Source organism: Somniosus microcephalus, chromosome 23, assembly GCF_052327205.1.
Source record: "Somniosus microcephalus isolate GS21.2 chromosome 23, FLI_Smic_1.0, whole genome shotgun sequence".
In the NCBI taxonomy this organism is placed as follows: domain Eukaryota; kingdom Metazoa; phylum Chordata; class Chondrichthyes; order Squaliformes; family Somniosidae; genus Somniosus; species Somniosus microcephalus.
Genome location: NC_141009.1, coordinates 40,725,947 through 40,742,896, shown reverse-complemented (window position 1 = coordinate 40,742,896; position 16,950 = coordinate 40,725,947). Strand labels below are relative to the sequence as shown.

The window sequence follows — 16,950 nt, the reverse complement described above, 5'->3', positions numbered from 1 at the left end:
GCCGTGGTCGAGTTCTCCGCCCTTATATCCTCCGTTTTTTTTATTTTCTCCCCTACTCACAGTCAACGTGGCCGACTTGCTGCTCGTCGCTGATCGGCTCACCCACCACCGTGATAGAAGGGACGATCACTGCCTGTTGCTGATGGAAGGCTTCGTGTCAGAATTCTTCCTTCTTCCTTTGCTCTGCAGACCCGAGTCTTTTCTCAGCAGAATGATGAGGGCGGATGCCTCCTCTCGACGCCCGTTAAACTGCCTTGGATGTATCTCTGCCGCAGGGTAAGATCGTAATCGTCGCCACTGTTAAGTCTGTGTGTTATATTGCGAATTACTACACAGACCACAAGAGTAAACTTTAACAGGTCTTTACTGGTTGAAGGTTAGGGCGGAACTGCCCAATAATCATTGCACAGCACTTATATACCAGTGCGGTCACCACCGGTATTACAGTATACAGCAGCCAAGATAAAGTAGTGCAACCCTTAAAATAGTTCTCTTAAAGGTGGAACGGTTACATACACTACAGTTGGAGCATAGGGGTTTCTCTGACGTACAGGCTGAGGAGCTGGGAGATGCAAGACTGAGCTGGTACAACTGGTACTGCTAGGAGGGAGTAATCACAATATGACAAGTTTACATTTGACAGCCGCCAGTATAAATGTAGACATTGTGATTTATAGTGGAATAAGATCACAAGATAATTACAGAGAAGAAGGCTATTCGACCCATCTTAATTCATCCATCCAGAGAGGCCTGATGTTCGCTTATTGTAGCATCTAATTGTTTCTTAAGTGATTCCAGGATTTACCTCCACGACTCAATCTGGAAGTTTATTCCACAAGTTGACCATTCTTGGTGTGCAAAAAATAAAATCTTGACACCAGACCTAAAATTACCTTTCGTTAATTTGAACCTGTATTTCCTCGTTTTACTCCACAGTTTAATTTAAAGTATTATTGTGGGTTAACTTTTTCTGTACCCTTAACAATCTTACAAACTTAACAATCTGTAAGATCACCTCTTAAACATCTCCTGAAAACCCAAGTCTTCCCTCATAACTCAGCCCCTATAGCACTAAGATCGCCCTCGTGACTCTTCTCTGCACGGCTTCCAGTGCTTGAATGTCTCTCTTGTTTCTTGGTGACCAGAACTGGACATAATATTCAAGGTACAATCTGCCAAAGCACTATATAGATTGATCATTACCTTCCCTGACATGCTGCACCGTATTGACTATGTAGTTCAACATCCTGTTAGCTTTATTGAATGCTGCCATGCGTTGGTTGGATGAGTTTAGTGTTGAGTCTACTTAGACTCCGATGTCCTTTTAAGCATCATCCTTAGTTATTTCAGTACCATTCAGGAGTACGCCTGTAAACTACATTTCCTTCCTATGTGTAGCTCTTTACAATTTTCTGCCTTAAATTGTTATTCCCATTTACGCATTTTGTCCCACTGTAATGTCTTGAGCTACCTCTTCCAGTTCCATTGCCTCTTCTAGTTTGATATCATTTGCATTTTGACCACCTCGCATTGGGTTTATGAATCCAGGTCACTTATTTAAATGAGAAATAGCAGTGGTCCCAGCACTGAGCCCTGAGTCACCCCACTCAGTAATGAATTCCCACCCCGCCACCAGCACTCTTAACAAAACTTCTCTTCTGAACACTCGTTGTTTCCGACCCATCATCCAGTTTCTTATCCATTATCAGGGTTTACATTGAATTTTCTCAGTTTTGAGTTTAATTTTTAAAAAGTCTTTCATGTGGAACTTTATCAAAAGTCTTTTGGAGGTTGTGGTGCACCATATCATAGTCCATTTTGGTTTTCACTTCCTCAAAGAAGGCAAGGAAGTTGGTCAGGTAGGCTCTCCTCCTCTATATCCATGCTGACTGCTGTAAATTAGGTTATTGATGTATAAATGATCTTCAAGTTTACTCTTGATAATCAATTCCATTGTTTTACCTGGAATGAAAATAAAACCAATGGCTCTGTGGTTACCCTTTTTAAATGTAGGCATCACGTTAGCCTGTTGCTTAGAAACATAGAAGATAGGAGCAGGAGTAGGCCATTCAGCCCCTCGAGCCTGTTCTGCCATTTAATGAGATCATGGCTGATCATCCAAATTCAGTACCCTGTCCCTGCTTTCTCCTCATATCCCTTGATCCCTTTAGCCTTAAGAAATATATCTAACTCCTTGAATATATTTAATGAATTGGCCTCAACTGCCTTCTGTGGTAGAGAATGCCACAGGTTCACCACTCTCTGGTTGAAGAAATTCCTCCTCATCTCAGTCCTAAATGGCTTACCCATTATCCTTAGACTGTGACCTCTGGTTCTGGACTCCCCCGCCATCGGGAACATCCTTCCTGCATCTAGTCTGTCTAGTCCTGTTAGAATTTTATAAGTTTCAATGAGATCTCCTCTCATTCTTCTAAACTCTAGCGAATATAAGCCTAATCGACCCAATCTCTCCTCATACGTCATTCCTGCCATCCCAGGTATCAGTCTGGTGAATCTTCGCTGCACTCCCTCCATGGCAAGAATATCCTTCCTCAGATAAGGCGACTAAAATTGCACACAACCTACTGGTTACCCCACAATGTCCATTAACTCTATCATACCGATTACCATTGTCTCACAAATCTCCTCCCTAGGGCTGGATTTTACCAGCCCTGAGGAGGCAGGTTTGGAGGTGGGACTGCCGGAAAAATGGCAGAAACTGGGAGCGGGTACCGACCCCGCTCCTAACCCGCCTCCATGCCATCTTCCCGGGAGGCGGGTCCCTGAGTCGTGCAGGAACCCGTCTCCTCGAGGCAGATACTTAACAGGCAGTTTTGAGGCTTTTTCCCATTTTACGCCTGCAATTGCGGGCTTCCCGACGGCTGCGAACCTCGCCAGGGTCAGCGAGGCGAACAGTGGGTCTGCGGCGGTGAGAGGGGTCGAAATGTCAGCTGTAGAGGTGAGTGATGGGTGCAAGTGTGGACAGGTAAGTATGAGAGGTGAGTGTAAAGTGTTGGAAAAAGTTTTCTTATCTTTGCTTCTTTCTGCAGGCTTCAACCTTTGAGGATCCGGAGGTGCCTCATCTCAACGGCAGAGATGACAGAATGGCTGCTGCATTCTCAGATGCTGCAGCCATCTGTTTTCTGCTGAGGAGAGAGGTCTTGGTGAGCCTTTGTGCAAATTTAGGGTCATGTTTGTTTAATCTGAGCTTGTTGCTTTTGGAAATGTAGCAGGCTCAGTATTATACCTTTAAAGGTATTCCACTTTTAAAGCGTGGTCTTGGGTATTTCTGAGTCCCAGATCATGTTAAATGTTGTCATTTTGTGGACACTACCCCCCAGGAGTGCTATGACTTCCATTTCAGGTACATCTTTTGGGTCAATAACTAATACCAGATCAAGATGAGCATTGCGTCTTGTGACTTCCTAGACACACTGGATGATGAAGGAGTCATGCACTACATCTACCAACTCTGACTCTAAATCAATAAATTGACCTAAAAGTGCAACACCGATGTGATAACAAGAAGCTAGGTTTTGTATACAGGGAGTGCATATAGGTGTATGATGTTCAATATATTATCATAGCCTATAGATACGACCGAACTGTTAAATACTGCATTTGTTATTTTTAATTTAATATGTCTTTATAATATTCATGTTTTGTTTTGTTCACATCGCTGAAAGTGTCTGTGCCTTTAGATTTCCCATTTTTCGTCATATGGCTACATTTTATTTTAACTTAATGGGCTAGAGTGTTGCTTAAATATGGCCGGCAACAGTCAATAATTCAGATGTTCCTGTTACATTGCAATTGATGAAAATCTCTTCCCTGAGGCTATAATTTATCAATGATACACTAAAAACAAGTGTCTAGGAATGATGTCCATATCTATGTTTTGTGGAGAATGTGTATCAATAGTAGTTGTGCACCATGCTGGAAATGTTGGGAAGCTGGATTTTTTTTTGCATACAAATGAAACCTTTTTTTAAATTGAGAATCCTAGACTGAGGAATCTTAGTGCAGAACTTCACCAAGGCTGAAAAAGTAAGAGAGAAGATAAGGCAAATAAAGAACTAATGACTAGGTGATGCCAAAGTTGAGTTCTGAAAGCCCAATGGAGGATAAGGTAAGGTGGTGGAAAAGAATGGTTTAGCGTAGCAGACAGCGCAATAAGCCTCAGTTTTATTACAGGGAAGAGAATGGCATGTGGGATGCGGTAAAAGAAATGCAGAAATTGTAGGCTCAAGCTGTAGATACATACAAGTGCTGAGGTTATGCAATAAGTGGAAAATGATGTTCTGCATTCTGGGAACTGGGGACTTGAGGAATGAAACTTCCCCCCCGAGTTTTTCCCCCCCCGCCCCAATACATGTCTCTTTTTCCTTTATAATAAAGGTTGAGGCTCTCAGCAAGTGTCGAACCATCAAGTACTATGATAGGCTTGGAATGGCAGGATGCCCAACCTGTGATAGGAACCAAGATAGCGGACTACATCATTCACTATAAGAAACTGGACGATTATATTGACCCAAATCTTTACGCAGGTAAGTGTTCAATTCTTCGAATAAGCTTTCACTGTACAAGACTGTTCATTGAGGGCATTCTGACTGCATATTTACCAATTGGTGTTAGTTGCAAACGTTTTCATTGCTAGAAAGAGAAATCAAAGCTGGATATCAGATGTTGAGTAGAATAAAATGACAGTCTTTTTGAAAATACATTTCAAAGTATATCTATACAATAACATGTTGTGTAATGTAATCTCATTTGATGAATTTTGTAAAGGCAACCTTATTGTGGTATTAAATCAATAACATTAAAATAGTTTTCATTGTGGCCGTCGTGACTTTGTTTTTGGATAGAGTAACTACCATTGCACTTGATTTTTTACTGCCCATCGGGTCATCGGTGGTGAACATCAGTAGTTACTTTATCCAAAAACAACATTCATAGTCACCATTTAATGTGAGGTTTGGCCACTTTGCCCCCACCCCCTCCCCTGCCCCATCCACAACAAGTCAAAGAACACAGTCCGAGCACATTGTGTTATTTAATAAAATCATTAACGTTCTATGTGGCTGGACTATATGTCGAGAACACTTGTACAGTACTTAACGTTCTCCCTCTGGTTATAGGGTGGAGTGTGTGCCAAGTGGTTTTGTTTTAACAGTGCCACGTCAAGGGCTGCCCAGTGATCAGAGCGGAGAATGTTATATTACAAACTATCATTTGTTGATGAAAAATAAGAAAAGGACTCTTTTCAAACTTGTGAAAATACACTATTTTATGTTTATTGTTGCTATGTTGCGTTTTATGTTTTTATTGGCTTTTGATCCTTCTGCAATAAGAGTGTCTGCAGATTTTCCTTTAATGGGGCATAGAGTTTGATTCTGCTTGGGTTTGTTTTCTCTCAAGAATGGGGACAAATGCCGTATCCACATTTAAATCCAAATTGGACTGATTCATGGTGTGGCTATCGCGAACTCTTTTTTGCTGCAATCTTTTACCGTTTGCAGTCATTAGTTTAGACTGACTGGGCTATAAGAGGTGGTAATGTGCAAATCAATGACTGGAATTGGGGGCAGCCATTTCAATTAGTGCCAGCAATCTGATCGATCGAATGGCCTGCACCTGTCTGCTGGCCAACCTACTCTTCCCCATTCAACCAGAGACTTGCCTGTGAGATTGTGATAATGCCTCCCATCTCAGGATTGTGATCTCATCTCGTGCTAGTAATCCCACGCGCTTTCCTTGCTTTCTCTTCCCAAAAAACAAGAGAACACTATGGAGGCAGAGCTGTCCCTGCATCCACTGTGATAATGAAAATCCTCTATTAAAACTATAGGCCCTATAGATTTAATTGCAGGCTTTAAATATCTTTGTGCGTGCTGGGATAGAGCACCTCTCCAACGTCACACAGCCAGGCAGACGGTGAAGAGGAAAACAGAAATATGGCAGATAAAAATATGGGAAAGGCAGAAAAAGCTGGGCTAAAGAAGATATAGAGAGCAGAATATGTTAATGTCTCGAGACCACCTCTGGGCTCAGTAATGGATGCAGCTTGTCAAGTTTAATCAAATTTTTATTTGTGGCGCTTGGTTACACCTCAGATATACCCTTGAAGAAGGGTCAAACCCGAAACGTCAACTCAAATTTCTCTCCACGGATGTTGCCTGACCTGCTGAGTTTTTCCAGCATTTTCTGTTGTTACCTCAGATATACAGGTTGTGATTGAAAACTTCCTACCTAGTATTTGTCTGATATTCGAACCTCTGCCTGTCTATGGAATGACTGAAAACCAACCTGTCTCTCCTGTGCGCCTGTTACTTATAGCAGAACAAGGCTTGCTGAAGGATTGACTACAGATTTTAGGGTGGTTACTTTAAAATGTTGAATTTATTCATTATTAACTGCACTCGCAGACACCTGCAATGATTGACTAATCAACCTGTCAAATCCAAATACAGGTGGCTGTCCTACAAATGACATCTTTCTACTTCTGTCTGTGCTGTAAGAGAGAATTGGTTTATCTTTACCTTCAACTGCAAGGCTATGAGGAATCATTCTTTGGAGGTGGTTCCCCAATAGTTTTGGTGACAATCCAAGATCTCGCTTTCTCCTGGAAAGTTTATGTGTGAATTTTTTTTTTAAAAGAGAGACAGGCAGTGAGAAAGAAATTAAACTGGAGGAATAACAGATGATACCTGATTAGTGTAATCTGGTTGTAGAATTTCCATTAAGGAATAAATTGTAAAATAAATTGTGAGAGGTTTGCAGTTATAATGTCACAGCCATTAATCTGGTCATGTGAATGTTATGATACATGTTGACGCAGAGCAAAAGGGCAGCCACTGGCAACACTTAGTGGAGCCAAAAATAATCTTCATTCAGTAAAACTTCTCAGTGAGATAGAAATGATATTGGCCTGAACCTGGCCTCCAATTGACTCCGGGCTCTTTGAAAAATCAGCCCGGGTTACTAATCCTGGTCACCATCCCGTGGACGATGACGGAAAGAGTATGTGCGAGGGTGTTGACTGAAGATAGTCTTAGGCTTCATTGTGACGTCCTGTCAATCCATACTATCTAAAATGACACATGAGGAATAACCACTTGAACATGATACTAGACAACAGCTAGGAGCCCTATTCTCCGGACAGGAGAGAAGAAAATTGACAAAATAAAATGAATTGTTTTCAAATGGAAAGAGATTTAATGTGAAAATGATACTTGGTTGTGATTGATTTTGTTTTAAAAACTTATGACTTTCAAGTCCTTGTTAAAAAAAATCATTTTGATTACAGCAGCCCAGTGACAACATCATTATTAACCCTCTTCTGGTTCAGTTGACCAAAACAAGAATCTTGCAGCTTTTCAACCTGCCTGCAGATGCTGTCCAGCAGTCATCCAGATTTTATTTTACAAGTTTCACAGTCTATATGATTGTATCAGCTTTACAGTCTTGCAAAGTAAAATGTTATTGCCGATGTTTAAAATAAAGCTATTTGCTTAGCTTGTATTGACTTTATGTTGGCAGTTATGTGAGGCTGCATTAAGCACACGGCGTTCTCTGAGAAACAGCAATCCTGCCTATCAAGGAGGAAGGTGAAGTGATTTTTCTTCCAGTACCCAGTGTTAGCATTTAATATTCCTATGTATGAAGTCGAGTATAACATAGAAACACAGAAGATAGGAGCAGGAGTAGGCCATTCGGCCCCTCGAGCCTGCTCCGCCATTCAGTGAGATCATGGCTGATCGTCCAAATTCAGTACCCTGTTCTTGCCTTCTCTCCATATCCCTTGATCCCTTTACCTTAAGAAATATATCCAACTCCTTCTTGAATATATTGAATGAATTGGCCTCTACTGCCATCTTTGGTAGAGAATTACACAGGTTCACCACTCTCTGGATGAAGAAATTCCTCCACATCTCTGTCCGAAATGGCCTACCCCTTATCCTTAGATTGTGACCCCTGGTTCTGGATCCCCGACCATCGGGAACATCCTTCCAGCATCTAGTCTGTCTAGTCCTGTTAGAATTTTGTAAGTTTCGATGAGATCCCCTCTCATTCTTCTAAACTCCAGCGAGTACAAGCCCAATCGACTCAATCTCTCCTCATACGTCATTCCTGCCATCCCAGGTATCAGCCTGGTGAATCTTCGCTGCACTCCTTCCATGGCAAGAACATCCTTCCTCAGACAAGGCGACCTAAACTGCACACAATACTCCAGATGTGGTCTCACCAAGGCCCTGTACAACTGCAGCAAGGCATCCTTGTTCCTGTACTCAAACCCTCTCGCTACGAAGGCCAACATACCATTTGCCTTCTTAACCGCCTGCTGCACCTGCATGCTTACTTTCAGCGACTGGTGCACAAGGACGCCCAAGTCTTGTTGCACTTCCCCTTCTCCCAATCTATTGCCATTCAAATAATAATCTGCCTTGCTGTTTTTGACACCAGAGTGGATAACCTCGCATTTATCCATGTTATATTGCATCTGCTATGCTTCTGCCCAATCGCCCAACCTGTCCAAATCATACTGGAGTTTCTCGGTATCCTCCTCACAGCACACACGCCCACCCAGCTTTGTGTCATCTGCAAACTTGGAGATATTATATCTAGTTCCCTCATCCAGATCATTAATATATATTGTGAACAGCTGGGGTCCTAGGACCGATCCCTGCGGTACCCCACTAGTCACTGCCTGCCACTCGGAAAAATACCCGTTTATTCCAACTCTTTGCTTTCTGTCTGCCAACCAGTTCTCTATCCAATTCAATACCTTGCCCCCAATCCCATGTGCCTTAACTTTACACGCTAATCTCTTATGTGGGACCTTATCGAAAGCCTTTTGAAAATCCAAATACACCACATCCACTGGTTCTCCCTTATCTATTTTACCAGTTACATCCTCAAAAAATTCCAGTAGATTAGTCAAGCACGATTTACCTTTTGTAAATCCATGTTGACTTTATCCGATCCGGTCACTTTTTTCCAAGTACTCTGCTATTACATCCTTTATAATGGACTCTAGGATTTTCCCCACTACCAATGTCAGGCTTACCGGTCTGTAATTCCCCGTTTTCTCTCTACCACCCTTTTTGAACAGTGGGGTAACATTAGCTAACCGCCAATCCATGGGTACTATTCCAGAGTCTATCGAATTTTGGAAGATGACCAGCAATGCATTTACTATTTCTAGGGCCACTTCCTTAAGTACCCTAGGATGTAGATTATCCGGCCCTGGGGATTTATCGGCCCTCAATCCCATCAATTTCCCTAACACCATTTCCCTACAAATACTGATTTCTATCAGTTCCTCCCTCTCATTAGTCTCTATGTTCCCCGACATCTCTGGGAGGTTATTTGTGTCCTCCTTTGTGAAGACAGAACCAAAGTATGTATTTAATTGGTCTGCCATTTCTTTGTTCCCCATTATAAATTCCCCTGATTCTGACTGCAAGGGACCTACGCTTGACTTCACCAATCTTTTTCTCTTCACATATCTATAAAAGCTTTTACAGTCAGTTTTTATGTTCCCTGCATACTCTATTTTCCCCCTCTTAATTAATCCCTTTGTCCTCCTTTGTTGAATCCTAAATGGCTCCCAATCCTCAGGTTTACTGCTTTTTCTGGCCAATTTATATGTCCTCTCCTTGGATCTTATGCTATCCCTAATTTCCCTAATAACAAAAGATAAAGCTCCTGTAACAACGTCCTTACTCCCAACCTGCACCAATGTGACAGTTTTATTTACCACTGAGCCATCACTGTGCCCGTCTAGGTGAGACTGACAATTTGTTCCAAATAGACTCATCCCCGCAGAAACTAGACTGAGGCTGCCCAAACTCATTTCACATAGAAATCTGGCAGGGAGAAGAAACTTTCATCTGATTATTGTGTGCTAAATTTAAACCTTTTAAATATATATATATATATAAATATTCATCTATGGGATGTGTGTGTTGCTGACAAGACCGGCATTTATTGTCCATCGCTAGTTCCCTGAGGCGATGGTAGTGGGTCTTCTTCTTGCACTGTTGCAGTCTGTATGGTGAAAGTGCTCCCACAATGCTGTTGTAGTGAGTTCCAGGTTTTTGACCTAACGACAGTTAGGGACAGCAACGTATGTCCAAGTCAGGATGGTGTGTGACTTGGAGGGGAAATTGGAGGTGATGGTATTCCCAAGCTCCTGCTGCCCTTGTCCTTCTACATGGTAGAGATCGCAGGTTTGGGAGGTGCTGTCGAAGAAGCCTTGACAAGTTGCTGCAGTGCATCTTGTAGATAGTACATACTGCAGCCACATTGCGCTGGTGGTGGAGGGAGTGAATGTTTAGGCTGGTGGATGAGGTGTCAGTCAAGCAGACTGCTTTGTCCTAGATGGTGTTGAGCTTCTTGAGTGTTGTTGCAAGTGAAGAGTATTACATCACACTCCTGACTTGTGCTTTGTGGAGAGGCTTTGGAGCGTCAGGAGGTGAGTCACTTGCTGCAGAATACCCAGCCTCTGACCTGCTCTTTCGGCCAAGGCATGTTTGTGGTTGGTCCAGTAGAGTTTCTAGTTTTGCTGTGTTAAAGGTGCTATATAAATGCAAGTTGTTGTTGTAGTTAATGGTGCCCTCCAGGGTGTTGATGGTGAGGAACTGGGCAATGGCAATGTCATTGAATGTTAAGGTGGGGGTTGGTTCGGCTCCCTCTTGTTGGAGATGGTCATTGCCAGGCACTGGTGTAGGCTGAATGTTATTTGCTACTTCACAGACCAAGCCTGAATTTGAACTCAGGGTCCCCGGGTTGATAGGTTATATTCTACCCACTGGTTCACATAGTCCATGAGTTTGTTTAAACGTATTGCTGATAAAAGGGTGAATGAAATTAGTCATTGGATGCAAATTAGTTTTATATTAGTTTTATCATTTTCACTGTTGCCCATTTGTACTTAAATGTGACAAATGCAACATTCTAGTTAAGGAGTCAAATTCTTCAATTGGGATATTTTCTGGAAGGCTTCTAAATAATATGTGAACTATAAATCTGCCAAATTAATTAATAATCTATTTTAAAAAAGTAACAATTGGAAATGCATTGGCAGTTTTAGATCCCTATCAGGGTCATCATTCTGAATCTAGGTGCGCTGCGAGAACGCCAGCTGAGCTTTCCTATGTACCTGAAGCCTGAGGTAATGTGACTAAGGTAGAATGTGGTACATTGGCAGAAACAATGTGATCACTCACTATTGCATATATCAACCTGCAGGGAGGTGTAACCAGTTGTGTTTAGGATGTGTGGATCAGCCTTTTTTTTTAAACTACTCTCCAGTGGCATTAGGGTACAAGCCAGCACTCCTTGAAACAAATCACTTTTTCCAGTGTAGTCTCATAATCTTATTTGTTCTGATAAAAATAATAACCAGCGTCCATTTGGCAGTCAATTTATGGCACATGAAAGCGGCAGCTTTCCTCCTGCTGACAATATTGCTGAAAAGTCACAATGAAAATAAGGTTAATTCTGGAATGCAAAGATAAACCCGGCTTCTATTTTCCACTGCTAACCGTCTTCTTAAACCCCTCTTCCCTGTCTCCTCCACACTCACCTCCAACAACAAGTGTGAGGAGCTCATGGACTTCTTTGTCTCTAAGATTGAGACCATCCGATCAGCTGCCTCTACCACTTCGATTCCTTCACCTCGCCCACCGAGACAAACTTCCTCTAAGGTTCCCCCGCCCTAGCCCTGAACTTGCATCTTTATCTCTGATCTCCCCTCATGACATCTCTGACCTTGTCCATAAGACCCACTTCCTGCTCCCTTGACCCTATTCCCACTAAACCGCTGACCACCCAACTTCCTTTTCTGGCTCCCATGTTAGCTGACATTGTTGACGGTTCGCTCTCCCCAGGTACTGTCCCCCTCTCCTTCAAATCTGCCGTCATCACCCCTCTCCTTAAAAAAATAACCCTTGACCTATCCGTCCTTGCAAACTACCGCCCCATCTCCAACCTCCCTTCCCTCGCCAAAGTCCTTGAACGTGTTGTCACCTCCCAAATCCGTGCACATCTCTCCCGCAACTCCATGTTTGAATCCCTCCAATCCGGTTTCCGCCCCTGCCACAGTACCGAATCGGCTCTCATCAAAGTCACAAATGACATCCTTTGTGACTGTGACAAAGGTAAACTATCCCTCCTCGACCTTCATGAACTGTCTGCAACCTTTGACACGGTTGACCACTCCATCCTTCTCCAACGCCTCTCCACCATTGTCCAGCTGGGTGGGACTGCATTTGCCTGGTTCCATTCTTATCTATCTAATTGTAGCCAGAATATCACTTGCAACGGCTTCTCTTCCCACACCCACATTGTTACCTCTGAGGTCCCCCAAGGATCTAGCCTTGGCCCCCTCCTATTTCTCATCTACATGCTGCCCCTTGGTGACATCATCCGAAAACACGGCGTCAGTTTCCACATGTACACTGATGACACCCAGCTCTACCTCACCACCACTTCTCTCGACCCCTCCACGGTCTCTACGTTGACACGCTGCTTGTCCGACTTCCAGTACTGGATGAGCAGAAATTTTCTCCAATTAAATATTGGGATGACCGAAGCCATTTTCTTCGGTCCCCGCCACAAACTCTGTTCCCTAGCCACCAACTCCATACCTCTCGCTAGCATCTGTCTGAGGCTGAACCAGACTGTTCACAACCTTGGTGTCATATTTGACCCTGAAATGAGCTTCCGACCACATATCTGTGGCATAACCAAGACTGCCTATTTCCACCCCTGTAACATTGCCTGTCTCCGCCCCTGCCTCAGCTCATCTGATGCTGAAACCCTCATCCGTGCCTTTGTTACCGCTAGACTTGACTATTCCAACGCACTCCTGGCTGGCCTCCCACATTCCACACTACGTAAACTTGAGGTCATCCAAAACTCGGCTGCCCATGTCCTAACTCGCACCAAGTCCCGTTCACCCAGCACCTCTGTGTTCGCTGACCCTCATTGGCTCCTGGTTAAGCAATGCCTCAATTTCAAAATTCTCATCCTTGTTTTCAAAATCCCTCCATAGCTTTGCCCCTCCCTACCTCTAAAGTCCTTCAGCCCCACAACCCCCTCAAGATATTTGCACTCATCTAATTCTGCCCTCTTGAGCATCCCTGATTTTAATCGCTCAACCATTGGTGGCCATGCCTTCAGCTGCCTAGGCCCTAAGCTCTGGAATTCCCTGCCTAAACCTCTCCGCCTCTCGACCTCTCTTTCCTCCTTTAAAACGCTCCTTAAAACCTACCTCTTTGACCAAGCTTTTGGTCATCTGCCCTAATTTCTTATGTGGCTCGGTGTCAATTTTTTATCTTATAACACTCCTGTGAAGTGCCTTGGGACATTTTATTACGTTAAAGGCGTTATATAAATACAAGTTGTTGTTGTTGTTGTTAAAAAATATTCCTCACAGTGAAACTGTCCATCTCCACTGTGTTAAGGCTTGTGTTTGCCGGCAAATTATGTGTCAGCTTGGCTCAATTGATAATATTGTTGCCTCTTGAGTCAAGAAGTTGTAGATTCAAGTTCCAGTTCACACTTTGAATCTAGGTTGACACTTCAGTGCTGTACTAAGGGAGTGCAGCATTGCCTGAAATGCCATCTTGCAGATGAGATGCTGAACTAAGGCCTTGTCTGCCTGGATTACTGGGATGTAAAAGATACTATGGAGCAGATTTTACTCACCCCTGGCAGAAACCAGGCTGGTGGGGGTGGGGGCGGGGGTCAGTTAAAATGGAGTGGGGGATTTACTCATTTCTGGCTCTAATCTGACCACCTGCAATTTTAAATTTCAGGCAGCAAGGACACCCGCCCTCGGCCAGTAGGGTCCTCTTTAAATATGAAGATCAGACTCCGATTACATAATCGGGGCTCTATCTGTGATTTTAACCGAAGCCTGAGCGGGGAGCAGTGGTGGCTTCCCCGCCAGGCCAAACCTGCCGGGCCAGAAGGAGCACAGGAAGGTAAGTTTGAACTTTATTTTTTGGTTTCCTTGTGGGCCAGTTGGGGCAGTGGTGCTCCTCCAGGCCCCACAAAGGCACCTTGGGCCTTCCTTGCCCTGGGATTACTCTCCACTCTCCTCTGGTCAGAGGCAGTGATTTCTGCCAGATTTGGGGGGCAGTCGGCATCTGATATTAAAATGAGGCCCCGGGAGTTAAAATCTCTCCAGGCCTTGACATGCAAACTGTGTGGGCCATTCCCACCCAGCGATAAAATTGGGGTCTCTGGCACTATTTTGAAGCAAGAGCAGGGATTTGTCCTCGCCAAAGTTCTTCCCGCATCCAACACTACCAAAAACAGAATTATTTTTTAATTCATTCACGGGATGTGGGCGTCGCTGGCAAGGCCAGCATTTATTGCCCTTCCATAACTGTCCTTGAGAAGGTGGAGGCAAGCTGCCTTCTTGAACTGCTGCAGTCCGTGTGGTGAAGGTACTCCCACAGTAGGGAGGTCCAGGATTTTGACCCAGCGATGATGAAGGAACAGCGATATATTTCCAAGTCAGGATGGTGTGTGACCTGGAGGGGAACTTGGAGGTGTCAGTTTTCCCATGCATCCGCTGCCTTTGTCCTTCTAGATGGTAGAGGTCGCAGGTTTGGGAACTGCTGTCACAGAAGCCTTGGCGAGTTGCCGTTTCTGGGATCTTGCTGGCCACACACTGGCTGCTGTATTTGCCTACATGACAACAGTGTCTGCACTTCAGCAGATACCCATTGTAAACTGCTTGAAGACACCCTAAGGATATGAAAGGCACAACATAAATGCAAGTGCTTTCTTTCTTACTGTTTAATTAAAATCTTGTTGTTTATTAAAACGTGAGCATCACATCCCCATTTAAAAAAAAATTAGAGCTGTGCTGCAGGTTTTCTTTACTGAGTAGGGTAATAAATGGAAAATGTTAGTACACTAATAATTAATGCCTACACAGCATAGGATAAAGAAGTACACGGGGAAAATGGAATTCCCTTTCAAAATCTAGAATTTTGGTGCTCTGTTTCTATATGTGTAAGCTGACTGGTCCAAGCTTAAATGGATAATAATCCAAATTTACAGGACACACACTTGTACGCTCTACATTGCTGCTCTACAGCTGCCAACTGGATGTTTACAGTATCGGCTCAGGACGATTGATCCTCCTGTTTTATTTCCTTCACTGTCGGGAATCGCGGGCAGGGCCTCACCGGCGAGACTGGAACCAGAAAGCTCATGAACCTACCTCCTACCACTCTGCACTGTGCCTGTACCACATTTCATTCCACTATAAGATAAATTAAACATTTCAAATATTCTATGAACCAGTCACAATTTCTCACAATCAACTGATAGGGGAGATCATTCTTGAGTACTCAGAACTAGTGTGCATCTGTGCCAGGAGGGGAGGAAGCTCTGAGTTAAATATGTTGAGCTTTTTAAATAATGGGTGTTCTTATGGGGGAAGTGATCTTATCAGACATGACCTTTAAAAGAGTTTTACTGGAGATGTTGCTGTGGTGCCTCCTTACAGTGGCTCTTCCAACAGTGTGCATACCACAACCAGTCATGGAACCTTTGATCTATTGCCCATTAATTATCTTCATAAGCTGTGGACTTATAGTGAATTACCTCAGCCTTTCTTTGATTAATCTTTTGATTAAACACATGACATATCTCCACAATATCATGACCTTGTGCTTACGTCTACATTTTAGAAGGATCCCAATTACACACACATTTTTCAGATGAAGTCAGAACCACATGAACTTAACTTGGGCTTTGATAGTTGGACATCTGCCCGATGTTCTGTGAATAAATCCTGGAGATTTATTTGCTCATAGACGATGGTATTCCTATCTCATCACTCACTGAGCCACATGCTGAACTGCTCGGGCCTGCGCGTTTCTGGAAATGTATTTTATTCCATGTTAATCGCTCCTGTTCACCTTGATGTCGGAGTATTTTTCCTTCGTTTTCGTCACAGCATTACTCCAACTTCAAAAAAAAATATGAAGCGCCAACTCGGATAGCTTATTGGCTGAAGGAAGAGAAAGAAAAAAAAACTGTAAATGCCAGAAATGCACAACATCTGTAGAGAAAAGAATGTTTTGGATGCAACTCAAAAGGAAAGCAAGTATTTTAGTAAAGTTGGAAAACAGGGAAAAAATGGATGAGAAATAATAAATATTCCAATTACACAGTTAATGGATTGAATGATCTGCAAACTGCTTAATAGAAAACTGCTAGATGATACAAAAGATTTCTGTATTTCATTCCTTAATTGTAACTTATACTAAATTTATAATGGACCTGTTTTTATTAAGTCTTACTGTGCAAGTGTCCTATACGATGCAGACCCCCATTTTTCATTGCAAGAACAGTACAGAAAGTTAATTGTTAATTTTCTTGGTCCTCTATATATTTTTTCAACTTTCTGGCTGCTACATTGTCCTTTAAATACCACCTGATAACTTCTTAGCCTGCCTAAAATGTTCAGATGATGTAATGTACAACGAGTGAGTCAATGCTTTTCCCGAAGGGGTTGACTCCCTTGCTGGAGTACAATTCCGTGGGCAGTGGGTGTTCCCTGCTGCCTCACGCAAGTGGCCATTATTCATATGTAGGCATTATCACAGAATCATAGAATGATTACAGCACAGAAGGAGGCCATTCGGCCCGTCGAGCCCGTGCCGGCTCTCTCTGCAAGAGCACTTCAGCTAGTCCCAATACCCCGCCCTTTCCCCGTAGCCCTGCATTTTTTTTTCCTTCAGGTACTTATCCAATTCCCTTTTGAAAGCCATGATTGAATCTGCCTCCACCACCCTCTCAGGCAGTGCATTCCAGATCCTAACCACTCGCTGCGTAAAAAGGTTTTTCCTCATGTCGCCTTTGGATCTTCTGCCAATCCCCTTAAATCTGTGTCCTCTGGTTCTCGACCCTTCCACC

The 16,950-nt window shown here is 43.3% G+C and overlaps 1 protein-coding gene across 7 annotated transcripts in view; it reads left to right on the top strand.

The window, feature by feature from the left end:
• Window positions 1–16,950, top strand: part of astn2 (astrotactin 2) — a 1,941,856-nt gene that overhangs the window by 1,428,185 nt on the left and 496,721 nt on the right. For 6 of the 7 annotated variants that reach the window (XM_085965839.1, XM_085965837.1, XM_085965836.1 and 3 more), the window contains one exon: window positions 4,399–4,547. In XM_085965839.1, the coding sequence (XP_085821965.1) occupies window positions 4,399–4,547 (149 nt within the window). Of the gene's footprint in view, window positions 1–4,398; window positions 4,548–7,306; window positions 7,663–16,950 lie in introns of those variants that run through there. The other variant, XM_085965841.1, reaches the window with a different exon arrangement.